We start from the raw sequence: 25,823 nt of genomic DNA, 5'->3' as shown, positions 1-25,823 counted from the left end.
AGGTGCCATGGGTTCAGGATGAGTGAGGTGTTGGTGCCACCTCCTGGCTGCTCCTGGAACTACAGGGCTGGGCTGAGCAGAGCTACACTAGAGTGGAAGGGGGGGGGGGGGTGGCCATTCAGAAGTCTCCGTAGGGAAGGAGCCCAGTAGTGAGGATTGACCTGGCCCTGGGCCCATTTCAGTTCCTGGACCACCTTCTGACAGGCATCGAGGACATCTGTGGCCACTACGGCCACCACCACTGGAAGGACAAGTAGGTGGCAGGCCTGGTGGGCGGGGAGGGGCAGGTGAGGGTCTCCCCGGGCCCTGGGTGTCATCCCACCCTGAGGAACTGGCTCCACGCATCTCCTCCCTCCTCCCCCCTCCCGCCAGGCTCAACCGGTTTAACAAGAAGTATGTGAAGAAGTGTCTGATAGCCGGGGAGCGCTCCAAGGAGCCACAGCTCATCGCCTTCTACCACAAGATGGAGATGAAGCAGGCCATTGAGCTGGTGGAGAGCGGTGGCATGGGCAAGATCCCTTCTGCTGTCTCCACTGTCTCCATGCAGTGAGTGCCCATGGCCGATGCTGGCAGCTTCTGCACGCACACCAACCTGGCAGGCCACCGGGGAGTGGGGGGCAGGCCCCTCTGTTGTCCAAGCAGGGTGGGTGAGAGGGCTGCAGGGCCACAGTGAGGACCGCCCCCACCCCCAGGCCATCCCCTGGGTGACCTCCTGGCCCGGACCCTGCACTCCAGGGTCACAGGAGTTCTCCCAGGGACCTAACCTGTGCCCTGTTGTCCAGGAACATCCACCCCAAGTCCCTGCCTGCCGAGCGCATCCTGCCAGCTCTGTCCAAGGACAAGGAGGAGGAGATTCGCAAAATCCTGAGGAACAACTTGCAGAAGACCAGGCAGCGGGTGAGGGGCTGCTCCCCGCCTGGTGCCCTTACAGCAGAGGAGTCTCTCTGCTCCAGCCCTGCCCCACACGTGCCCAGACCCCCCCTGGCTCCTCCAGGCCCAGCTTCTAGTGCCTGACGGCTGTTCCTCCCACAGCTGCGGTCCTACAACAGACACACACTGGTGGCAGATCCCTATGAGGAGGCCTGGAACCAGATGCTGCTGCGCAGACAGAAGGCCCGGCAACTAGAGCAGAAGGTGCGTCTAGGACTGGAGCTGGCTCCCGCCTTTCCGGGAGTCTGGGTTCTTCCCACACCCCCACCACCAAGCCCCTTTGAAGAGAGAGCCTCTGCAATCTGGGTTTTTTGGGGGTTTTTTTTGGGGGGGGCCTCCTCCACTTGTATTGAAGGCTGAGCCCCAGGGCAGGTTCCAGAAAGCTGCCTCTTCTTCCACTTCCTTCCCTCTCAGAGCAGCAAAGAGGCCATTGCTGTCTCATCGTATCCTCAGACATCTGAGTCTATCCATGTGCTCTAACCCCTCATTTTCTTTTTTTTTTTTTTTTAACGTTTATTTATTTATTTTGAGAGAGAGAGATTGCATGCACACATGTGAGCAGGGAAGGGGCAGAGAGAGAGAGAGAGAGAGAGAGAGAGAGAGAGAGAGAGAGAATCCCAAGCAGGCTCCACACTGTCAGAGCAGAGCCCAACACAGGGCTTGAAAGTATGAGAGACGGGCAGCTGGGTGGCTCGGTTGGTTAAGCGTCCGATTCCAGCTCAGGTCATGATCTTGCGGTTCATGGGTTCAAGCCCCACATTAGGCTCTGGGCTGACAGCTCAGAGCCTGGATCCTGCTTCAGATTCTGTGTCTCCCACCTCCACCCTTCTCTCTCTCTCTCTCTCTCTCTCTCTCTCTCTCTCTGCCCCTCCCCCTCTTGTGCTCTCCCTCTCTCTCAAAAATGAATAAATAGACATTAAAAAAATATATGGGAGAGATCAGGACTTGAGCTGAAATCAAGACTGAGCCAACTGAGCCACCCAGGTGTCCCCAGGATAGAACAAGGGCTTAAGGGAAGATAAGAACCTGAGTTCAGTTTAGACTATTGCACTGAGATACCTGAGGGCCATTTGGGGTCCAGTTCTCCTGAGCTGACTTTATGGACCTCAGGGGCGAGTGTGGACTGGAGTAGATAGAGACCAGGGCAGTGTCAGTGTGTGAGAGGCAGGGCAGTTTAAGGCTGCTCAGGAGATTGCATGGCCTGACCACAGGCTGGGCCAAGCCTTCAGGAACCCCTAAAGTGCCAGCACGGCCTCAGCGCTGGCAGAGGCAAGCGCTGAAGAGCCTAGTGAGGAACTGCCAAAGAGGGAGCGAGCACCCGGGCACCAGCTCGCCAAAGGAGGGTGTGGCCATCGGCCTCAGGCGCCATCCAGAGGGGCTGCCCGCACTCACCCCTGTCTGCCCTCTCTCTGTCAGATCAACAACTACCTGACGGTGCCGGCCCACAAGCTGGACTCACCCACCATGTCGCGGGCCCGCATCGGCTCAGGTAAGGCAGAGTGCAGGGTGCCTGACGAGGGGCCTTGAGGTGGGGCACTCATTGCCAGTGTCTCCTGAAGATGAGGCTCTGACAGGAATGGGGCTCAGAGAACCGCTGGGGAGGACAGGCTACTCCCTCTGACCTCCTCCCAAGCCATGAGCTCCTTCTACATCAGATGGAGTTGGGGATCCCCCAAGGGGGCAGAAGAATGGCCCTGCTGTCCTCCCTAGGGACAGAGGTGCTTCATGTGGGGCTCACGGTGAGGACCGTGGAGGGGTTTGGTGCCTGGCGGTGAGGCAAGAAGGGTCTGCACCATTGGGATATCCCAACATGTGAGGGAAATGGCAGCGGACCTTCTCCCAGGCCTGGGCCCCAGGGGCAGGTGGTGACTCAGGAAGGGGCCCTAATCCTTGGTCTGAGGAGGGTCACCTGTGGGAGTCCCTGGTCTAAGGAGAGGAGCACCGTCTTACCTTTGGAGCCCCAGCCTGAAGGGAAGAGAAACCATCTGATAAGGGCTCATATGGAGCCATGTGGAGTAATCCTGAAACGTGGCAGCATTGCCATGCTCCTAGGAAGGTTCTGGGGGGGTTGCTGACCCACATCAAGGTGGAGCACACGCCAGGCCAGACTCAGGGCAGAAGCCAACGTGTGCCTTGCTCTTGGTCCCCAGACCCCCTGGCCTATGAGCCGAAGGCCGATTTGCCTGTTATCACCATCGACCCAGCCTCCCCGCAGTCGCCCGAGTCTGTGGACCTGGTGAACGAGGAGCTGAAGGGCAAGGTCTTGGGGCTGAACCGGGATCCAGCGAGGGTGGTGGAGGAGGACGAGGAGGACGATGGGGGCATTGTGATGCGGACCAAGGAGCCCTCATCCCCAGGCACCGATGATGTCTTCACCCCTGGACCAAGTGACAGCCCCAGCTCCCAGAGGATACAGCGCTGCCTTAGTGACCCAGGTCCTCACCCTGAGCCTGGGGAGGGAGAGCCTTTCATCCCCAAGGGGCAGTAGCGCTGGAGTCAGTGGGCAGTGCCCATCCCACCACAGACTCTCCCACCAGAACAGGGGCTGCTGGGGGAGCTGGGGACTCCCCTCGTCCTTCCTGACCTGGATTGGCCCTGCCCCTCCCTTGACCGCATGGCAGCTGGGCCCACAGCCCCAACCGCAGCACGGCTTCCCCTGCCTCCTGGGAAGCGCCCTCCCTCCCACCAGAACTGCCTTCCCAATCCATTTGGCAGAACTGTTGGGCTGGGAGGCAGATTCTGCCCCTTCCTGATCCAGGCTGTCTCCCAAACCTGGCCCAGGGCCTCTGGGATTCCCAGCCCTCAGAGGCCTGCCTCCTACTCCATCGCCCTTCTCATTCAAACCAATCTTAGTTCCTAACCAAAGAGCCTCTGGCTCAGTCTTGGTCCCACCTGGTAAGGGAAGGAGCCGAGACCTCTCTTGGCCTAGGCTGGGCCCTACATTAACAGTGGGAAGACTAGGGGACCAGGTGTCTGACTGGGGTACGAATCAGTGACACATGGCAGGCCCACCCTCCTCCTGCTGGCTCTGTCACCTGGCCAGCCACCCTGACCTGTCTTCACTCAGAGCTGCAGGCCGAGGGCATATCTGAGCTTCCCTGACTGGAGCTGGGGCACTTTGGACAGTGATGTGACTTAGCTTTCCAGACTGCTTCCCCAGGGACCACCAGACCCTTCAGGGGCTACTGTCAGGGGAGGGACTGTCAGGGGATCCAGAAAGTGCTGCCTTTTTATCTGTTTTGTCTGTTCACACTCCATGTATGATTCAGTTTGCACAGAGGGCATTCCTGTTTTTAAAACATTTTGAACACCCCTGATTGAACAGAGCTCTGGCCCTCCTACTCCAGAGCATTACCCCTCCTCGTTTGTGCCTGTCTGCCCAACACTCTCCCCCAGATCAGTCCTCTGCCTCCTGGGCTCTTAACTGTGGCCCCAAGGCTGTGATTTTAGAAGTGACCACACACACATCCCGATTCATGATTCTCTCTAACTCACTGATGCTGGGCCTCCTGGCACCTCCTTTGCTCTTGGGCCTGACCCTCAGTCCCTGCTGACCTGTTCTTTCTCTCGTCCCCCCCACCCACCCCCTAGGCCCCTGGACCTCTTATGTGCCCCCAGACTCCCCCTCTTATGTGCACCGCACCCAGCTTGCTGTGGAGCCCAGCCCTTGGGGGAGAAGGCCTTCCCCCAGCATCTCCCACCCCACCAGGGCTGGTGGTGGGCAGAGTCCTGGGCCCTTAGGGGCCTTTGCTCACAGGCACACACTCCCACCCCCACGGCCACCATGGCCAGGCCCAGGCCTATTGGTGTCTGTCCTTCCCCAGGATTGTGCAATAGTCAGAGTGCCCCTCTTCCCAGCGGACTGGGCAGTGGGTGCTCATCTGTCCCCCTCCTCTCCGTGCAAGTGCTGTTTTGGGCAGGAGTCCCCATGCAAGGGTGACATTGACAACCATGTTCAAAGCCACCACAGCTGCTGCCGCTCTGCTGCCTGTACAGAAGAAACCGAATCTTTTTCATATTCTAATAAACACGTGTGAGTTTTTATACAGTTGAGGGCTGCTTCCTAGGGACCAGGACTTTGGGAAGGAGGGCGGCCTGGCCTGGGCGCCTGAAGGACTTAGGTCAATGGCTAGCGCAGAGAAATGCCTAATCCGCGTCAGCAGCTGGTGTTGTTATTGCTGTGTGCCGGGCTCTGGAGATAACAGCGGTGGGCAAAGCAAGATGCTCCCTGCCCTCCGGGGCCTCCGGCCTCCTGAGGAGAGAGCACTTTCCAGCAGACGTTCACGCAGACCACGAAAGACCCAGCGTGTTTGTGAATGACAGCGAGGGAAAGGGGGTCGGGAGTGGCAAGGAGGACTATCCTGAGTGCTCTTAGGAAAGGACTGGAGAATAAGCTGAGATTGATCAGGTGACGAAGGTTTCGGAGAGTTCCTGAATATTCTAATTGGGAGCTGCACATGCGAAGACCTTAGGATCTGAGACACGACTGGTTTGGCTGGGTCAGAGAGTGACAGGAAGGGAGGCAAAGATGGGACCTTGTAACCCTTGGCTAGATTTTGATTTATACACACGGGCAGTGGGAAGGTTCTGGTACCTGTAAAGTGGGGACAGTAACGCGGATGAAAGTGCTCAGGTGTGTAAGGTTCAGCACTGTGCAGGGTGCCCGATGGGCTCAGTTCAGTGGAGGTTGGATCCGTGAGGTGCATTTCCAGGAGCTGACCACCAGAGGGCAGTGGGGCCTTGGCACACACCCCAGGCACCCTTGGAAGGTGGGTTGTCCAGGAAATCATCTTGTTTGCTTCGACTGGGAATCAGGAGTGGTCAGTGCAAAGGGACTGTAGGGAAGGACCATGCCATCCGTTCCTGTGTCAATCGATGTCTCAACAAGAAACAGACGATCCACCCAAAGGGATACTGAAGAGCCTTCAACTAAAGGATTCTTTACAGAGGTGTGGGCAGGGTTAAGGGAACCCACCAGGAATGGGGCACAGGGGACTCACACTTCAGAAAGCCATTACAACCCCTAGACTCCCTCCCCCTAGGACAAGAAGAAGGAGCTGTTCCTAGAGGAGGGGGCCACCCTGCCGGAGCCACAGCCATAGGGAGCAGAGCAAAGCCCCTGCCAGACGGGGAAGCAGGGGATAAATATTCTGCTTTTGATCCTGCTGGTGCCTCCCTTTAGCCAAATCCATTAGGGAGCCAGAAGGGAAGGCACCTGAGTAACTTCACAGAGTTCAGTCCACAAGGGTCAGCCTTGCAGTAAAGGGAGCAAGGAGAGAGTGGATTTAGGGGACAGGACATCCAAACAGCCATGCCTTTTGCCCCCACCATCCACTGATCCTTCAGATGAAAAACTCATGTCTCTGTTGCTTAATGATTACATAATTTCTGTTTGGGGTGATGGCAAGTTTTGGAAATAGATTATGATGCTGGTTGCTACCTTGCATGTACTGTGAAGGTACAAAGTGCCACTGATCATTTACTTTAAAATGGCTCATTTCATGTAAACTTCACCTCAATTTTCTAAAAATGGAAGGAAAGCTCATCTTCAATAGGAGAAACACAGTCTCATCAGCCACCACCTCCTTCTCATACTTAACCATACTCTTGTCATCCTCTGGTCATACCCTTTAACTTAAAACGTCACCCATCACCAGGGCTCTTCCAGTAAGATGGGGTGGGGGGTGGGTGCAGAAAACCAACAACAGAAACCCACTATAGCACCCCCTTCTGCCGCTCGCTGGTCACAAGGCGTAATTTTGCACTCAATGGCAACCCTCTTCCACCCCCTTCTCTGTCCCTCTTACCAGCTGCTAGCTCTCTAGCTGGTTTGGTTCTTCACCTGGTGGGGAAGAGCCATACAGTTCAGGTTCTTCTTGGTCTTAGGTTTGAAGGGTTGCCAAGTTTCCCGTTGACGGTCGTTATTGGACATGGGAGATCCAAGAGGCACCCAGTACTCTGGATTCCAAACATAGCCTTCCTGCCCATCCCCCATTTTCCTTCTGGTAACCTAGATCAATCACACTATCTTGTACAGTTGATCCCCCCTCTGCCTTTTGATTAGATAACATACAGAGCTCCAATTGAGCCAAGGGAAAACTCTACTTCCAATCTAAAGGAACCATTTATGTGTTCCCTGGAGGAAGTATTCCTCCTTTGGGCACTAAGGACTGTAGACCCACCGAACACAAAGTTGAGGGGATGGAAAGCAAAAATTCCTCCAGTGGGTTATTTGGAATAATATTGAGAGGAGCCACTCCCATTGCTACCTACTCCTTGGACCCTGGGCTTCCGCCTTCTGGCTATGAGAGGTGGAGCCGGATATTGGCCACTGATTTAAAGCACATACTGCTTTAAAGGTTGTCAACCTAACCTTGCAGAGTACCTCCCAACTGGTGCTTTAACACTATTCTATCCATTCAGCTATTTATGAGTGACAGGGTACGTTGTAAGTACAGTGCATTAAGACCACTGCTGTTTGCCCCTCACCATAAAATGAAGTTAGGCAATGTGTGACATGGCCTAGTGATGAGTAAGGCATTCTGGAAAGTCCAGAGATGATGGTGCTGGCGGAATCCTTGCAGGCAGGGAAGGCAAGTCGGTACCACAAAGACATATTTATTACTGTGAGCTGATAACTGTTCCCTTCACAAAAGAAGGAGTTAGCGTAATCAACCTGCCAATGGGAAGCTAGCTAGCTGGTAACCCTAGAACAGTAGTTCTCAAAGGTTTGGTCTCAGAAATCCTTTACATTCTTAAAAATTACTGAAAAATTATACGCTTAAAAATTAAAAAGGGATTCTTGTGGGGGGGGGTATATTTATTTTCCTGGATTAAAAATTAAGCTTTAAAATACTCATTTAAAATGAATAAATCTAGTACGTTAATATAAAATTTTGAATGAAAACTTTTTCAAAACAAAAACTGTGAGGAGAGCAGCATTACTTAACATTTTTACAAATTTCTAAAGAGATTGGGCTTAATACAAGACAGCTAGCTTCTCAAATCTTCAGCATTTAGTGTGTTGTACATATGTCAGGCCTCTGGAAAATTCCACCATACACTCATGAAACAATGACAATGAAATAAGCAAAGAATGCCTTAGTATTAATACGAAAATAGATTTTACCTCACAGAACTCCTGGAAGAATTTGGGGGACCCCCCAGGGGTTCCTAGTTTACACTTTGAGAACCATTGCCCCAGGGAATGGTGCCACATGGGAAACTCTTGGTCTTTGCTGCTGGCAGCTTGGGCGCTCAGCAGCGCCAGTTGTCCATTCGATTCGGTGAGGGAAATGGGTTGAGCCTGTGTGTATTAGTTTTCTGTGGCTGCTGTAATAAATTACCACAGATTTAGTGGCGTCAAACGACACAGATTTATTGTATTACAGTTCTGGAGGTCAAGAGCTTGGCATAAGTCTCACTGGACTGAAATCAAGGTGTCAACAAAGCTGCATTCCTTTCTGAAGTCTCTAGAGGAGAATCTTTTTCTCGCTTCTGGAGGCTACCTGCATTCCTTAGCGTGTGCCCTCCTTCCATCTTCAAAACTAGTCACAGCCAATCCTTTCCCACATCACACCACCCTGACACTGACTACCTCCTGCTTCCACATTTCAAGACCCTTGTGATTCCTTTGGGCCCATCCAGATATTGCAAGATAATCTCCCTACTTTTACAGTCCTCTGATCAGCAACCTTAATTGTATCTGCTACCTTAATTCACCTTTGCCATATAAAAATATATTCACAGATCCCAAGAATTAGGACATCTCTGGGAGCTCACTTATCCTGCCTACCTTACTATGAATAGCCCCTATCCCTGCCACCATGGCCACTTTGTATGTGGGCCCATTGAGTAAGAACCAAGGTAGCTGGGAAAAGAAGTTGACATCTGCAGAATAGATCTCATCCAATTATTTAGAGGCTTCTTCTTAATGGATGCTCTCTCAGGGCATTTGTGTGGGTCAGAAATAGCTTTACCACCTGTGCCCATCTCAGGCAGTCTGTCCATATATTCCTCTCTTAGACCTCACCACCAATCTCTCAATCTTGTTATTTTCAGGTTTCTGACCAGCCAGCAAACTTGTTAGTCCCTGTTCATGAATCAGTGTAGATCTGTACCTCAGGTCATCTCACCTTCCCCACAAAATGGACAATCCATATAATCAGAAGTTCTACCCTGATACTCTGAGAGGTTAGCCCTTCATCGCTGTCTTTTAGAGATGCCCTCGGTGTGGCTTTAATGCAGCAGCTGTCCACTTGTGGCCGGTGCTTACATACCGTGCAGACCCATTTGGAAATCACGTCTGTGCTTTTCCCTCCATGTTAACTGGTCAAAGCAACTTCCCCAACTAGAGGGAGAAGCAGTGAAGCAATGAGAGGAGATGCCATGGGAATTTGAACCACCTGCTCATGCAATTTCCCTGTGCCTTCTGGACTTGCTCAGACCTGATCTCCTATATACTATTTAATAATAGAATGCTGCCACGCCTGTCCAATTTTATGATTAGCTGGATCAGATAATATCCAGTTCTGGTTGCATGGGTCACTTGGTGTCCACAGTCAGGCATTCAGTTTCCATTTATGTCCAGTTGTGAGCCAGGAGATTTTTTTTTTTTTTAAGAGAGGTAAAGAGGGCATGAGTGAGCAAGGGGCTGTGAAAGAGAATCCCAGGAGGGACAGAGGGAGACAGAGAGAAGCAGAGCTCATCCGAAGCAGGGTTCAAGCTCATCCAAAGTGGCGCTCTAACTCACAAACCGTGAGATCATGACCTGAGCCAAAGTGAGATGCTTAATGGACTGAGCCACTCAGGGACCCAGAGCTGTTTTTAAATGGAGACTAGTTATTGGAAGAAGAGAGCATGAATTAATCCAAAACCCTAAGGGTCTGTAACTGTGCTGCAACTCTCCCATTGGAGCTTGTCTGTACAGCATCTTTTTCGGCCATAGTCACTTCCAAGCCCTGAAGCACATGTGACAGGGCAGCCTGGGCCTGAAGTCTTCTGTCTGCAGGGCCTCACTTGAAACTTGCAGTCTTGCAGGTTTTTCAGTGAATGTGCAAAACAGCACAACCAAATGTGACAAGCATTGCCTCGAAAATCCAGTATCCCATCAAACATTTTGCCTCTTTCTTTGCAGTGGGCACCATAAGGTTCAGCAACCTGTCTTCCGTTTTACAGATGTCTTGACATGCCCCCAGACCACCAGATACCCTAGAAAGTTCACTGACATGACATGCCTCCAAATTTTTGTGAGATTTCTCACCCTTTCTTTGGCATGCATAGGTTCTACCAAGAATCTAAAGTGCTCCCCATATCCTGCTCACCAGGCCCAATTACCAAACTCTCATCAATGTAATGGACTAGCATAGTGTTCTGAGCTATATCAGGATGATTATTGTCACTTTGGACTATATTATGACAGAAATCACCAGAATAGACAAAACCCCGAGGTAGTGAAGATGTACCATCCCTGCTACACAAAGGCAAATGACTTCTGATTCTCTTTACTTAGTGGAATAGAAAAGGAAGCACTTGGGGTCAAAGATGTAGACCATGGGGCGCCTGGGTGGCGCAGTCGGTTAAGCGTCCGACTTCAGCCAGGTCACGATCTCGCGGTCCGTGAGTTCGAGCCCCGCGTCGGGCTCTGGGCTGACGGCTCGGAGCCTGGAGCCTGTTTCCGATTCTGTGTCTCCCTCTCTCTCTGCCCCTCCCCCGTTCATGCTCTGTCTCTCTCTGTCCCAAAAATAAATAAACGTTGGAAAAAAAAAAAAAACAAAAAAAAACAAAAAAGATGTAGACCAGGCCAGGAGATGTGTTGATTTGTTTCAGTAAAAATTTCATGTGTAGAACCATAGCTGCAAATCGGCATCCTACCCAATTGACTTCACAGTCATCTGCAATCATTCCCCAGGACCTAACTGGTTTTTGCACCAGCCAAATAAGTGAGGATAAACTGAGTCTTGATGGGAATGACAATCTCTGCCTAGTTCAGATCTTTGATGGTGGCGCTAATTTCTGAAATTCCCTTAGGAATATAGTATTGCCCTTGGTTGGCTATTTGATGGTGGTGACGTTGTAGCACAGCGGGACTCCATGTGGTCCCTTCCAGCCCTAAGAGTTCTCATTCCATGAGCCAGGAAATTAGTGGGGGATTCTCCCAGTTCATTTACAGACACAAGGCCTATGGTCCCTTGGATCCACTGGGGCTGTGAACAGACTGAAAGCCTTGAACTCATGACTTTCAGAAAGCCCCCCAGGGTGGCTCCGAAGGGATCTTTGCTCTCTGGTAGCCATGGCACAGATATGGCAGAGAACCAAGCCCAGGCCCTGACTGTCAAAACCCCAAGGTTGCAGAACTAATGGAATGTGTAACCCACCAAGTATCTTAGGCTAAGGGAAGACCACTGGTTCAGAAGGAATGGGATGGTCCCCCCCACCCCAGACATGGGATGGGATATTTGGGTAGAACTTTGAGCCCCCAACACACCCTGAATCTTCCCTGTTGGTGAAAGCAGAACTCCGCCCCCACCCACCCACCATCCCACCCCACCTGCCACCCTTGCCTTCAGTCCGAGGAAACCAGCCTTTCCTAGCATAAAAGTCATTCAGTGACTTCACTCAGAGAAGTTACCTCACAAGGGATGCTGATTCTCCTCAGAATTCACCCCATCACCTCTCATTGCCTACAGGCCCACATTGAGAATTTTTCCCCCAGTGTAGCCCAGTTGAAGGCTTTCGAGCTGTTTTTTTCCTTGTGTATGTTTCCTAGGGCAGTCAGATGCAGAGTCGGAAGGCCACTCCAGTCTGTAGTCACTACTGTCACCATGGTGACTAAGGGCCAGAGCTTCCTGATCTCCCAACATCTCACCCGTCCATCTCTTGCCACCGTTGGCCCTGAAGTCAGGAGCCATGATGCCGCTACATGCCACAGATTACCATTGTCCATTACCCCCTGTCGGGGAGGCTGTTCATGCACTAATCAAGATGTGTGAGGAGCCCAATTTCAGATGTCAGCATCCCATCCAAGGATCTGTTTCCCAAGGCTATTCTGGTATCATTCTGGTAGCCATCAGAGGCCTGGATGGAAGCAGATGGCATATTTAAAGGGGTAATTGGAAAGGGTTTGAGGAAGGGACTTTTACAAAGTGTGGGCAGACTTGGAGCCAAGAAAGGCTGGCGAAGCACTCGGGGCTAGTGGCAGCAGGAAGATTTTACCACCTGGGGAGCAGGGGAAGTGTCTAGAACCTGGTGAGAACTGCAGCCTTGGAACAGGTCAGCCTCCACTGAGCAGTGCAGAATGGAGAAAGGTGGAGAGTGGGTCTGTGCTGGCAAATGGAGAACATCTGACACGATGCTCCATTTTGCAAACAAGGCAACTAAGGCTTAGCTGCCCCCATGCAGTTCAGCAAGTAGGTCCAGAGTGCACAGACATGTGTGCATGTGTGCGTGTGCATGTGCACGCGTGTGTGTGTGTGTGTGTGTGTGTGCATGCATGTTGGTGTGAAGAGAGAGGAGCACAGAGCCCCGTCCTGGAAGCATCAGCGTGCTGGTGGGGCAGACACCCACACTCATCCTCGTTTCCTCATCTGTTACAAAGTCTCCATAATTCCTACCCACATCATGAGCTCAATAAAAGTATCATGGGAGAGCCAGGAAAGCAATTATCCATCAAGGAATATCTTTTGAGGGTCTATTATTTGCTGCACTCTGCTCAGGGGAAGGATGGAGGGGAGAGGGGAACACATGTAGAGAGCTGAGACAGCCCCCATTCTTAGCTCCCAGGGTGTCCCAGAGAGGGGCTTCAGGAAGGAAGACCAGAAGAATTGAACCCCAAGGAGCAGGAGCAGGAATCCCCGGACTCCTGGAAGGTGGAAAGTCTGGGGGCTGCAGAGAGAAAGAAGGGTCATACATCCATGGTCATACATCTCTGGAGCTCTTTTTCCTTCCATGTCCCTGATACCACCTGCGTCAGGAAAGGGGGAAGGGGAGGTCGGAGGCGGCTCTGAAACTAGGTGGCAGGTGGTCAGAGAAGATTGTGTTCGAATGTGGTCTTGTTTGCTGGACTGACCTTGTGGCCCACAGGACATCAACCAGGACTCTCTGCTTCAGCACATCCCTAGTCCTGGGCCTGCTGGCTGGCTTTCCGGGCCACCAAGAAGCCAGCTTTCCGGGCTGGTGGCTTTCCGGGCCACCAGCCAGCCCACCAAGATCCCTTTTCCTTAGCCCGGTCCGCTGGTTCTGCTCTGCAGTAGCGTCTGAATTTGAGCATAAATGGTGTGATGTTAGATGTGTGTTAATTTAAGCTCAGCTTCCTGAGCCGCCCGTGCTCTGGCTGGGAATTCACACTGAGACGGGTAAGGGTGGAAGTTATGAGCTCCATTTAGCCAGCAGGGCGATTCTCCAGTCCTGGCCACTATCAGAGCTTTGGTTGATTTTATTTCCCATCAACCTCAGAGGCCGTGCCAGTTAGCACACGGATACTAGAAATGGGTCTCATTGGTAACAGTAGTGGTGTCGAGCTATGGGGACTGGCTGGAGTATTATTAAAACATTCCACTGCCCTTGCCTGAACAGTGTAGGAAAATCCAGCTACCAACAGTGGTTGCTGTGAGTTTGGGGATTGACTGGAAGGGGCCAAGAGGGGATTTCTGGGGTGATAGAAATGTTCCTTATCTCGATCAGACTATTGCCACTTAGGATTTATGTAGATTACTATGTATAAATTTTATGCCTGTGTTTTTTGTTTTTGTTTTTGTTTTTGATGCCCGTGTTTTAAAAATGAGATTAAAAAAAAAATCTAGCCACCAGCCCTGGAATTCACATTCTGAATAATTAATCCCTGCAGCGCCCAGTGTCCCGCTGCTGCTTGGGAGGCTTCTGGGAGCCTGGCTGGTTAGATGCCAGCCCAGTCCCACAGCTGGAATAGGGTCCGGTTCTCCACGAGCTCGCCATTCGTGCAAAGGTGAAACAGACCACCTTTCATGGCCTGGCAGTGCAGATGAACAACAAACATGTGCACACATCAATACGTTTGTGCTCAGTGCATTGAAGGAGACACAATAATAGGAGAGAGCCCTTAAAATCCGGGGGAGCCTGAAGGGCTCTCTGAAGAGGTACTGTGTAAGCTGCAGCTCCAGGGAAAGAGGGCACCAGCTATGGTGAGCAGAAAGAAGAAGGTTCGGTCAGAGAGATGGGCAGGACTATGACATTCCCGAGGACCTGAGAGAAGGGCTTTTGTGGCTGGAGAGCAGAGGGAGAAAAGCACAGAAGCAGAGGAGAGCAGGGAGTGACTCTGAAGTGCATTGGAGATAAACAGGGTAGTTACATTATCTGATGGACGCTTTTAAAAGATGACTTTGGGCCATGTGGAGAATTGACTGGAGGGGTTCTGGAATGGAAGAAAGAAGTGAGGAGACAGGAGCAATGTCCCAAGTCAAGGTGACGGTGGCCAGGGCTAGGGACACACATCTACATCGGTGCGTCATTTAGAAGTATGATGACAGACCCTGATGGGCTGCAAACCAGGAAAGAAGAGAAAGGCAGGACTCTAGGGAGACTCCAGCATCCAGTCTCTACTGGCCGGGTGGGGGTGTGCTGTTCACTCCGAGGGACAGCTGGTCTGGCAAGCAGGAAATCCTGCGTTCCCTTTAGCACACGTTGAGTTGGAGATACCACTGGCAGAGCTGGGTGGAACTATCAAGTAAGTCCTCACATAAGGACCTGGAGCTCGGGGGAGGGCTGGACTAGAGATAAAATGGTGCGAGTCTTGCAGTATCTGAATGGCATTAAAAGCCACAGAACCAGGATAGAGAAGGGCCCAGGGCCCAGCCAGGGGTCTAGGGAACCACTAGTGTCTCAAGGTTGGGTAGAAGAGGAGTAAACTAGGCAAGACTGAAGAGGACTGGCCAGGGACTTGGAAGAAAAGTCAGGAGTGTGTGGTATCATCAAAAGGAGAACATGTCAAGGAAGAGATAACGGGCAGCAGCGTTAAATGCGGCTGGGACCATAAGTGTGATGAGAACAGAAAAGGGCTCATGGGCAGAGGAGCCTGTGACACACCATACACCAGGGACTCGAGTGGCCAAATCCAGAAAGTGGGGGAATTCCGGAACAATAACCACATTTCTTTAAAAAGATAAGTGGCAAGACCAAAAACTAAAAAGTAAAAAGAGGATTATTGTCGTTTAAAGGAAACGATATCAGCCAAATACAATGAATGGCCCTTGTTTCGACCTTGATTCAAACCAACCTGCTGCAAAAGACATTTATGGGGCATTCGGGGAATGTGACGACTGGCATTAGGTAACGTTAAGGGATTATTATTATTTTCTTATTACCCAGGCTACTGTGCTCCTATTTAAAAGTCACTGTCTTAGGGGCACCTGGCTGGCTCAGTCGGCGGAGCATGGGAGTCTTGATCTCGGGGTTGTGAGTTCAAGCCCCACGTTGGGAATAGAGATTACTTAAAAATAAAATCTTAAAAAAAAAAAAAAAAAAAGCCATCGTCTTAGGAATCCATACTGAAGTACTGGGTATATTTGCTAACGACGCGAATACCTCGGATTTGCTTTAAAATAACCAGAAGAATCCAGGGGAGAGAAGTGGTGGAGCAGAGATGGAACATTAGCCACACACTGACGTCTGTTGGAGCTGAGCATTTGAGTTTGTGGACATCCGTTATATTGTTCTCCCTATGTTACATGTGTCTGCTATTTCCCATAACAAAAAAAAAGTTTTTAACTTAAAAAATAAATAAATAAAAATAAATTTAAAAATTAGAAGAAAGAAAGAATTCAAAAGAAATGTGCCTATTGCATTCGGCAAGATGGGCACCAGTTAACCGGACAAGGAAAATCTCAGTAAATGGAAGCCAGATTGGAGTGGGCTGAGGAGCAGAGGGGAAACAGACACATCGCGTCTACACTGCACTTTTAAGTTCTCTGGGTTGGGGAGAAGGGAGTTGAGGCAGCACCTACAGAGGTAAGAGTCAAGGGTTGCTGTGAGAGGGAGAGTTCTAAGATGGCCCCCAAGATTCCTGCCTCCTGGGACTCATGCCTTGCATAAATGCCCTCCCCTCGAGTGTGGGCAGAAACCACATCATGGGACATCACACCTGTGATTAGGTTACATCACATGGCAAAGGCGAAGGATTTTGGGGGCGCCTGGGTGGCTCAGTCGGTCAAGCATCCGACTTCGGCTCAGGTCATGATCTCACAGCTGGTGGGTTCGAGCCCCGCGTCGGGCTCTGTGCTGACAGCTCAGAGCCTGGAGCCTGCTTCGGATTCCGTGTCTCCCTCTCTCTCTATGCCCCTTCCCCACTCACTCTCTGTCTCTCTGTTACTTAAAAAAATAAATAAATATTAAAAAAAAACTCCGTTGACTTGGAGTTAATCATAAGGTAAGTTATTCTGGTGGACCTGATCTAATCAGATGAGCCCTTAAAAGAAAGAGATTCCAGGGGCACCTGGGTGGCTCAGTTGGTTAAGTGTCTAACTATGGCTCAGGTTATGATCTCAGGGTTCGTGAGTTTGAGCCCTCGTCGGGCTGTGTGCTGACAGCTCAGATCCTGGAGCCTGCTTTGGATTCTGTGTCTAACCTCTCTCTCTGCCCCTCCGCTGCTTGTGCATGCTCTCTCTCTCAAAAATAAATAAACATTAAAAAAAAAATTTTTTTTAACGAAAGAGATTCCATTCCTGGCCTTGAAAAAGCAAACTGCCATGCTGTGAAGAGGGCCATGTGGCCGAGAACAGCTGGTGGCCTCTAGGAGCTGAGAATGGCCTCCAGTTGACAGCCAGAAAGTGGGGACCTCAGCCCTACAACTGCAAAGAACTGAATTCTGCCACCAATTAGTAAGCTTGGAAGAGGAGCCCGAGCCTCAAGAGATCACAGCCTCACCCAACACTTAGCTCTCAGCCTGGTGAGACCCTGGGCAGAGAGCCCAGCAAGAGCATGCTGGACTTCTGACCCACAGAAACTGTGGCACAATCAGCCTGTGTTGTTCTAAGCCACTGAGTTTGTGTTTGTGTGTTACATGGAACAGAAGACCAACACAGATGCTTGTTTTGTTTGATTGGGAAAGATGAAGGATATTGGAGATGGTCCTAGGCTGTTGGGAAATGACCCAGTCGGTAAGGAAACACTTTGAGCAAGTAAAAGGGGTAAGGATTCAGGGTCAACCGCCCCGGAGGGAAGCAGGGGCAGCTGTCTGGAGCACGCACACGCAGGTGGGTGTGCAGACTTTGTGGGAGGAAGATGAAACCGTGTCGGTGTGATAGAGGACTTTAACGGTCTGTGTAAAGAATGAGGCAAGGGGGGCGCCTGGGTGGCGCAGTCGGTTAAGCGTCCGACTTCAGCCAGGTCACGATCTCGCGGTCCGGGAGTTCGAGCCCCGCGTCAGGCTCTGGGCTGATGGCTCAGAGCCTGGAGCCTGTTTCTGATTCTGTGTCTCCCTCTCTCTCTGCCCCTCCCCCGTTCATGCTCTGTCTTAAAAATAAATAAACGTTGGAAAAAAAAAAAAATTTAAAAAAAAAAAGAATGAGGCAAGGTCACCAAAGGAGAATATATCCAGGAAAAGAGGTAGGGAATCTGAGGAATGAGGACAAGGAAAGCAATAATCATCTCAAGAGAGTGGAGAAGAAGGAAATCATTCTTACTAGAAAAACAGTAGACTTTTCCATGTTGGGTCCATTGGATGTTTGAGAATAAGACACCGGTTGGCCTAGTTGTATGACTTTCTCAGTGATCTTCAGACACCTGAGCACAGGTACCAGAATGGCTTTCGCCAAGTAAGCAAGACAAAACAAAAGAGGGGCTAAGGATATTTGCAGGGATGTGATTATAATAATGAACCATAAAATATAGCGGAGATCCAAAGAGAAGCAAATTCTGAAGGAAGTTGATGGGAACAGAGGGACATGGCCCGGACACCTCCGGGCGACAGGAGCATTATTAAGCAGGTGTATGTTGTTAAGGAAAAGGCAAAAGTGCCTGTAACAAAGATATCCCCAAATGTGCAAACCGAATGGGATATTTTTTCTTCACATAACAGTCCTGAGATGAGTGGTCCAGATTGCTGGGGCCGCTCTGCTCTCTGAAGACTCTCAGTGACGAGGTCCCTTCCATCTTCTGGTTCTGACATCCCCCAAGGTGTTGTCTTTATCTTTATGGTCAAAACAGGGTCCATGTTCAGCCTGGAGGGAGGGAGATGGACATGAAAGAGAATGTAGCTGAGGTGTTAAGGTGTGTGTGTTTGGAGATGCCACGCATCACTTCTATCCACATCCATTGACACTAACCCATGATACGGCCTTACCCAGCCGCAAAAGAGCCTGGAAAATATAGCTGCTACCTGGGCAGCTAGATAACTCTACTAAATGCAAAAGAAGGAGAGAATAGGTTTTGGTGGACATCCAGCAATCTTTGCCATGGGTGGTATTTTAGAAAACAAGCATGGTAATTGTCAGATAGGAAATCATAATTTAATAATTCCCTTTCTTTGAATATTACCTATTACACCTAATTTTTATGTACTATACTTAATTTGCCAACTAACATCTTAGTACATAAGTCTTTGGGAGTGAAGTTTCTGGTCAGCATCTACCCAAAAACATCTTCCTGAAAACAGCTAACAAGCTTGTAATGAATAACCAGGCAAAATCTAAGTGAAGTGAGGGATAGAAGCCAAGCTTTGGAGGTCATTTGCCAATAAGATACCTTGGGGTTTTGGGTTTGTTTGGTCTCACAAAGCCCAGGACATAACCAAGAACGAGAATCTTCTAAGGGCCACATTCTCAGTGCAAGAGTGAACCAGAAGAAACCACTCCTATACCCCCCAGGGACTGCAAGGAAACATACCACAGTGTCACAAAGAAAAATCTCAGTCCTGAGAAGTTGCGTCCTGAAGCTATTCTCGAGCAGAACTGCATACCAGACTCCCATCACCCACTGTGGCCTACAAATACTCAGATGTGAATTTAGTTTAAAATGATCCTGGGCTTCTAATGCCCCTAGCACCTGCTAGAAGCAAATGCAGATGCCCTCTGAAGAAATGCACCCTCATCTTGAGCCTCAAGAGTTTCACCAAATTATGTTCTTAAAACTGTGAACTGCCAACCACACAGATGAGGGAAAAAGCTACTGTGAGTGACCATAAAGGAAAAGACAGATACATTGAATTACATAAAAATTTAGAAACTCCATAAAGAGAATAAAAAGACAGGCCATGCAATGGGGTAATACTTGAACATACATAACAGCTAATGGAGTCCTGTCTCAAGTATATAAAGAACTCCTGAAATCAGCAAGAAAAAGACAAACCCACCCAATAGAAAAATGGGCAAAGGAATCAATACACGCTTCACATGCACACACACACACACACACACACACACACATAAGAAATCCAAATGGCCAATAAATGTATGGAAAAGTCCTACACTCCATAAAAAAAAAAAAGCAGGAAAGCACAAAACTGCAACGAAATACCATCACACACAGCCAGTTGGGTAATATTCAAAGGTCTGCCAAGACCAGATAGTGACCAGGGTGTGGTATGACAGGAGCTCTCACAGACTGTTGGTGAATATTAGCCTAACTACTTTGGGGAAAGCTTGGCATTTTCCAGTACAGTGGTACAACTATTTCATACCCTGTGACCCAGCAACACCACTACTGGAAAAATGCTGTCAGAAGTGTGTGCACTGTGTCCCAGGAGACACATACAAAACTGTTCAGAGAAGAATGATTTCTGTAGCCCCAAACTGGAAACAATCAAAATGCCTATCGATAGTAAAGGGGATAAATAAATTTCGTTATAATCCCATCACAGAAGGTTAAACAGCAATGAAAAGAAACAAACTAGAACCTCCCAACAACATGGATTAATGTTACAAGTCCAATGCTGAGCAAAAGAAGCCAAACACAAAAGATACACAGAGAATTACTCCATCTATATAAAGATCAAAAAAAGAAAAAATCCACACTGTATCTCACAAGGATGGATAAACTATAAAGAACGATAAAACTATAACACTAGACAGAGATTACCATAAAAATGCAAGCGTGATTACCCCTAAGAGGAAAGAAGGGGATAGGATTGAAAAGGGGTGCATGTGGATTCTGGTGGTGCTGTCAGTATTCAATTTCTTGCCTTGGGTGGTGATTACACGGATGTTTGCTTTATAACTATATGTTATACTGTGCATTTATATTTTATTCACCTTTCTGTGAGTTGTATTTTATAATCAGCTTTTTAAACTGAAAGAAGATATTATGACCAATTCTATGCCCATATATTTGAAAATGTGGGCAACATGGGGACACCCGGGTGGCTCAGTCGGTTGTGTTGACTCTTGGTTTCAGCTCAGGTCATGATCTCATGGTTCATGGGTTCAAGCCCCACGTCAGGCTCCGTGCTGATAGTGTGGAGCCTGCTTGGGATTCTCGCTCTTTCTCTCTCTCTCTGCCCCTCCCCCACTCGTGTGCACGCACATCTCTCTCTCTCTCCCAAAATAAATAAACTTAAAAAAAAAAAGAAAATTTAGGTAATATAGAGAAATTTCTAGAAAACTATTACTTTTCAAAACTGAATCCCCAAAAAGATACCTGAATAGTTCTATAACTAGAAATCTATTGCGATGTAACGATTATGACAAACTTAGCAACTGAAGTTTATATACAAGTCACGCCAGAGCCAAACTTGGACGTACCACCATGGACCATTTCAGAAAGGTGTTGTGGGGAGGAAAAAACCCAGACCAAACTATTCTCCAGGGCTAGTTGTCCCCGTCCATCCCTACAGGAAGAGAGCTGGCACCAGGGGCTAGAGAGGGAGGGAGGAGAGGCTGGAAGGACTCAGGGTCAGGGGTTACTCTCTAGGAGGGACTGGTCTGATCGGGCCAGGCTTCCCCTCACTCTCCCAGGCTGGCCCCCACCACCCTCCACAGGACCCGCCCACAGGCTTCCGATACTGTTGGTCCTCCACGGACAGTATTTCTCTCTGGCTCTACCTATTTTGTGTTGTTTTCGCCCATAGCCAACACCGCAGCTGGAGGATCCACTCGTGATGAAAAAAATCACAATTCTTGGGTGTGTTTCCACCCATGTCGGGCAAAAATCCTCCATTTACTTTATCACTGGGCCTGGAGGAAGTAGGAGGTGCCCCAGATGGTCCCATCTCACCTTGGGCTCTCTCCAGATTCCTCCCTATCTCTGTGTAATAGCAGCCTCCATTTCCTTTTCATAGTCAAGGTCAACTCCTTAGTCACCACCATAACCCACTTTATGATCTTTTTTCTCAGTGTCCAGTCTCAGCTTCCAATTCAGAGGAAGCATTTTTGCATCTCTTGATAGACCCGGTTCTCCCCCTGGGTACTAAGTATGGACCGCTCTGACCTCCCCCAACTTGCTCCCAACCCCACGTATTTGACTCCAGGAGAACCAGCTAGTGTTGTTATTAGCTCAGTGCACACCCCACAACCTGAAGACTGGTGGGCTCCACGAGGTACTGTCTCTCAGCTCACACCATACCTGAGCCCGCCATAGGGTGGTCCACTGTGCTTTAAGGCCACCCAGTCCCAGGTGATGGGCACAAGGCAAAACCACTGGGTCTCCATGGGCACTGCCCTATTGGTGTACATCTTCAGTCTTCACAGAGACATGACCTTCTTGGTGGGAGACAATGCTGTGTTAGATGATGCCTACCAGTGGCATTCAGTAAGCTTATGGATAGAGGTACAGAGAGAGCAGAGGAAGGGTAGGACAGCAAACCCAATCCTACAATAAGGATCTCCTGCAGGTAGACAAGTTGCTGGCCCTTCGTTGACTAGGTTCTTGACCAGCTGTGGCTTATGGGAGACTCAGAACCCAGGACATTGCTGTGTAACAACTTGTCCTCCTCTTTGGAAGCAGATGGAATTAACAAACTGTGGCTATCAAGCAAGTTATACCAGAAGATAAATTATACATATTGCATCAAGGGGAAAGAGAACATGTGATGTTTGCAAAATTCTTACGGGAATTTGTCCTTGTCCTGGAAAAAAAAAAAAAAAATGCTGGCTTGCTGTTTAACATTTCTATTAGAAAGTTGAAGCTCTTTGTGCCTCAAATAAGGCAAGAGAGTCAAACTGGGATGTCACCTCTGAAGCTGCCTCAAATGAGTAGGAGTCACGACCTAGCTCTGCCCAGTTCCGTCCCCAGGGAATAATAGTCAAATGTTGCTCAGCATTATCTTAAATCTGAATAATGGGACAGGGAAAGGACTGTGAATGCTCCGTATCTCTTGTCCTAAAAGTTCAGTCCCATTGCAATTAGAAGCATCAATGCTAAGGCCCAGCTGAGGTGGAGGGACCTTCTTGAATTTTGTCCAAGTCCTAAAAACAGAAGGGAAGGTGCGATTAAGAGCTTCCTTTCAAGGGGTGTTCTTTGGAGGACCGTCACTTGGGACAAGCATTCTCTTGCAATCTGGGCCCATTCTGAGAACGGAGCCACATGCTACCTGCTTGTCACGAACCTCCAGTGGCCCTCCTTCCAGGGCCCTGCCCACCTGGCAAGACCACTAGCCGCCACCAGAGTTGACGTAGAGCCTGACCTCAGGCCGCCTCCCCTTCCGTGCCAAATGGACAACGTAGTGCTGGAAGTTCTGGAAGGGTTTCTTGTCACTGGCGCTACCGGAAACGGGCAGCCGTGCCACGGCAATCGATTTCTGGCTGGGGCTGGTTGCTTGCGGAACCATCTGTTAACAGGCTGTGGAGAGAGCTCAGAATTGTCTGAGAAATGACCTCGAAGGCTCATCCTGGGTTGCCTGGCAACTAGCAAGCCGGGGATGGCTCCCTGTCCCCAAAGGAGGGGCTATGCCTGAACTCAGTCTCCCGTGGGGTGAGGCGGGACACAGCCCCCCACCCCGTCCCCGCCCTGGGCCTCCAGACCATGCTTTCCCAAATAGCTGACCCGTAAGTACCGACCGCTTTAGCGTTCATTCCCTTCCATCGCCCCCAAGGTCATTCTCATACTCGCCTTTGAAAATGGAAAACGTAGCTGGGGACTGGAGTCCTCTGCCCCCCCCCCCCGTGCCTTCGGCCCCAGGCAGGGACCCCGTCCTTGCTGGTGCTCTGCCCGTGAGCTCTGGCCCCCACTCATGTTGCCGCAAGCGTACCCCGACCTCTCTGCTTGGCCCCGGCCCGAGTTTTCAATCTTTGGGCAACTGGTCACGGGGACCTGAGTCTGAGGTGTGAGTGAAGGGAGCGGTGGCTGGAAGCCCAGGAAGGGACTCTGGGGAATGCGATGTTCGCTCAGCAGCTCGCCCAGGCTTTAGGACATGCCTGGGCCCAGCCCCTCTCCCACGTGTGCCTTCTCCCTTTGACGACAGACGCCACTGGGCACACCTGACTTTGTGGCAAGGTCAGACAGCATTCAGCCCACATCACATGGTCCCCAGGTGCCTCGTGTCAGGCTTTTAGTCTCCCCTGAGGCCCAACAGCTTATGAAAGGCATGAGCTGTTTCTCAAAAGACTAGTGGCTTGCAAAGAGGGCACAGCTTAGCACTAAAATCCTGGCTCCTGAGCTGAGAGCTGCCTCCTGGGGCTTGTCCCGGGTTCCATAAGAGCATCTCAATATGCCATAGACACTCGGGATTCCAGAGGACTCCAGCTTTGGAGCAACGACCATGTGTAAGAGCAGGGGTGAGGAAGCAGCTGGTCCTCCACAGCATCTAAGACCCCAGGGGACACAGCTGCCTCCCGGAAGAGGGGGAGGATGCAGATTATCTGAAGCCTGATTCTTGACCCTTCCTCCTCCTCAGAATCCTGTTATGTGAGGCCCCTCAATTCTACCTGCCTTTATTTCCTCCCAAAGGATCAGAATGGACTCCTGATTTTCTAAAAACTTGCAAGAAGGGATAGATGGATAGGCTGTATTCCCACATGAGTGTACATTAGAACTCTCTGGGTGAGCAGCTTGCTTAAAATAGAATTGCCCAAGCCCCCACCCTCGAGAGTCGGGATCAGCAGAGCTGAAGCGGGGCCCTGGAATATGCATTCGAACCAAGCTCCCCACCTTATGATTCTGATTCAGATAGTCTACACCGGTGGAGTGCCATAATCAGGCAAGCCTGGGTCTAAATCCAAGTTCTATTCCTATATTAGTTTGGAATCATTTCAGTTAACCAAAACAACAGGGTTCTTGGGGCACCTGGCTGGCTCAGTAAGTACAGTGTGCAATTCTCGGGGAGTTGTAAGTTTAAGCCCCACATTGGGTGTAGACTTTACTTTAAAAAAATAAATAAAATATCTAAAAATTTTTAAAAAAAAAGAAATAACAGTGGCCTAAACAAGACAGAAGTTTACTTTTGCCATGCATATGTCTAGAAAGGTAGTCCAGGCTGGTACGGTGGCACCACAATCATTCAGGACCCAGACTTTTGCTCCAAAATCCTCCACATTCAGCTGTTGCCTGATGGTCCAAAATGGCTGCTCCAGCTCCAGCCATCACACCTATGTTTCATCTAGCGGGAAAGAGGAAAGGGGAGGAGACAGGCAAAAGTGGAGACATCCCTCCACTTAAAGGCAATTCCTGGAAGTTGTGCGTCCCGCTCCTACTACATTCCATTGGTGATAAAGTTAGATATGCTACAAGGGAGGAGGGAAAAATGCAAATATTTACTTGAGTGTTTGTAAATGGTGATTTAAGGCACAGGAAGAATGTCCAAAGTAGCTGAAAAAGAGGGAGAGGGTGGTAGAAGTGAAAGATAAAATCAGCTAACATCAATTGTCTACTTACTAAATGCCTGTCACTGTTCTCAGCACTTTACACGTTACCTTGAATTTAATTCTCCCAACGATCCTGTGAGGTAGGTCCCACTATTCATTCTTTGTCACATACCCACCCCTAAACCACACAGATGGAAAGATTAGCCTTGCCTGCTTACTCCCTGAGCAACTCCGAGCAAGCTCTGTGCCGGCAAAAGGGAATAGGAAAATCATATCCTGTATACTTGGTTGAGACAAGACACAAGTTACAACCTGCCCCCCACCACCCCCGACCCGGGTACATTGCCCCCAAAACCTTGAAAAGTCAGACCTCTGCCAGCCAGGAAGAAAGTGTACATGCCATTCTGATGTCTATAAACCAGGGGTCAGCAGGGCTGCTCTATAAGGCTGAGGTTTCACTCAAACCCCATCTTATGCTCTGTGGATGTGCTAGAGGTTTCTAGCTCTGGCTTCTTCTTTCTGCTGACACGTTATGTCTGTGGGTATTTGGAACCTGGGGCAATTGCTGGGCTCTGGCACCTGCAGGGAAATTTGCTGTGGGCACAGCGCTGGGCACAAAGTAGGTACTCAGTAGGTTCTTGCTGACTGAGACCCAAAAAGTTATCACCCCCACTATGTGGCAGAGCTGGGATTTGAAGCCACAAATTTTTAATCGTAATGCTCAGATAGCCTCAAATAGCCACCCCTCTCTACCCACACGTATCAGGAAAATCTCTGGAGCCCGGGGTCTAGGCTGATGGTTCTGTGGACAGACACCTGCAGGAAGAATGAGTTTTGTGTAGGCTTTCAGGGATTTGAACAACTGTGGGATCCTCCTGGCTGTCTTCTCTGTTTTCTCCCCCAGCTCCCCACCTGAGGGATCCTACATAGCACAGAATCGAGATCATTTTCACTACGGAGGGAGGAAGGGAAGGACAGGCTTTCATCCACAGGCACTTGGAAACAATTTCTAGAAAAGCAGCCTAGTACATAGTTGAGAGGCTGGACCCTAGCTTGGCACTCCTCTGCTTCGTGACCTTGGCCAAGCTAGCGAGGATTAAATGAGCTAATACATGTCACATAAAGCACCGAGAAAAGGAGCCAGCACACTGTCAACAGTCTCCCGGGGGGTTGAGAGGGCTGAGTTCTGGC

At 49.9% G+C, this 25,823-nt stretch overlaps 1 protein-coding gene across 1 annotated transcript in view; it reads left to right on the top strand.

Annotated features, from left to right (window-relative positions):
- Positions 1 to 4,978, top strand: part of SLC9A1 (solute carrier family 9 member A1) — a 47,704-nt gene extending 42,726 nt beyond the window's left edge. Inside the window, exons 7-12 of the mRNA XM_030324591.1 lie at positions 183 to 253; positions 373 to 546; positions 783 to 897; positions 1,033 to 1,134; positions 2,347 to 2,419; positions 3,081 to 4,978. Coding sequence (XP_030180451.1) covers positions 183 to 253; positions 373 to 546; positions 783 to 897; positions 1,033 to 1,134; positions 2,347 to 2,419; positions 3,081 to 3,418 — 873 coding nt within the window. The 3' untranslated portion in view covers positions 3,419 to 4,978. The remainder of the gene's footprint in view (positions 1 to 182; positions 254 to 372; positions 547 to 782; positions 898 to 1,032; positions 1,135 to 2,346; positions 2,420 to 3,080) is intronic.
- The last annotated feature ends 20,845 nt before the right edge of the window (positions 4,979 to 25,823 follow it).

The sequence above is a fragment of the Lynx canadensis genome, chromosome C1, assembly GCF_007474595.2.
Source record: "Lynx canadensis isolate LIC74 chromosome C1, mLynCan4.pri.v2, whole genome shotgun sequence".
NCBI lineage: Eukaryota > Metazoa > Chordata > Mammalia > Carnivora > Felidae > Lynx > Lynx canadensis.
Note: the sequence above shows the minus strand (reverse complement) of the source record. Positions and strands in the feature narration are given on the sequence as shown.